This window comes from Echinococcus granulosus (assembly GCF_000524195.1).
Source record: "Echinococcus granulosus chromosome Unknown EG_S00930, whole genome shotgun sequence".
Classification (NCBI taxonomy): domain Eukaryota; kingdom Metazoa; phylum Platyhelminthes; class Cestoda; order Cyclophyllidea; family Taeniidae; genus Echinococcus; species Echinococcus granulosus.
The window spans coordinates 1-1,049 of record NW_020171301.1 but is presented as its reverse complement, the minus strand read 5'-3'; the positions used below and the strand labels follow the sequence as shown (position 1 = coordinate 1,049).

The 1,049-nt window shown below is 43.0% G+C and overlaps 1 protein-coding gene across 1 annotated transcript; it reads left to right on the top strand. All coding sequences in view use genetic code 11, as the record gives it.

Moving 5' to 3' along the window:
- Positions 1 to 108: 108 nt before the first annotated feature.
- On the top strand, positions 109 to 770 carry EGR_11324 (hypothetical protein; the record flags this gene model as incomplete). The annotated part of the gene is made up of 3 exons (XM_024500564.1): positions 109 to 312; positions 427 to 600; positions 726 to 770. The coding sequence occupies 3 exons, from the start codon at positions 109 to 111 to the stop codon at positions 768 to 770; spliced, it is 423 nt and encodes a 140-aa protein (XP_024345022.1).
- Positions 771 to 1,049: the final 279 nt, after the last annotated feature.

The window sequence follows — 1,049 nt, the reverse complement described above, 5'->3', positions numbered from 1 at the left end:
GTGTTTTCACACATGTCCATTTCCAAAATGTCAGCTCTGCATCTTATGCGATTGCCCATGACGTAGGAAATTCAATAACCGCATCTTAGAAAATATGGAGGCTTGATAATGGAGGAAGACAAAGTGAAACCAACTTACTTTTTCTATCTTTTTGACTCTCTTTTCCTCCTCTTTCTCTCCCTATCTCTTTCCCATCTGAAACGTCGTGCAATCTTTCCCACGGATGAGTTTAATGGCATTAAGAGATATGCAGCTTGTGACGAGAGACAGGGATCTCACATAGTTTGGTTTGGACCGAATAATCCATGTACAGTAGGTGGTGTGCATACGGTGTGTGGATAGTCAACAACAGCTTCGTCAGCTTTACAAATGTTGGAATAAAGCCATTTAAAACTACTTATATCACTGCAGTCCTTCGGCCACTAGTCGAGGCTGAAGGCGCAGCATATCTCAGCTGCGCCTGCACAATCTGCAACACATGCACCAACACTTCGACGTGAGGTCACTGCATCTCTCGCCCTGTCACACATTCACGGAGGTTATCCACCCAACGAAACGTCAGGAGGGCAAACTCACATCAGCGGGGAGATTGACGATTGGGTAACAGGGTCCCCATTTCCATTGCATGTGATTCACCTTGATGTGCTCAATGCAGTTGGCAAATATAATGAACACACCTGAAGGAGAAATGCCACAACATAAAAAGAATCATTGTCAATTTCCAGCTTGTTCTTATCTTCCACAATTTGATGCTTTTTGCCGCTATTTAGACAAGTCCTCTGACACATTCAGCATCCCCCTTATGAACAAATTCTTTATTTTTTAACCATATCATCTGGAATGCCTATTTGGATGTAGCTGATTGTCACACAAATGAAAGTCATAAGTCAGGAATTAACAGATAACAATGCACATCAAGGACCTCTAAGTTATTCTCCTCTGCTCCTCTCCCTAGTGTTATTGAAACAAGCCGTGAAAACCTAACCAACGAAGATGCGGGTCGAACGAATTTTGTTGGGTAGTGACACATGTGTGGTGTTCCAACACTG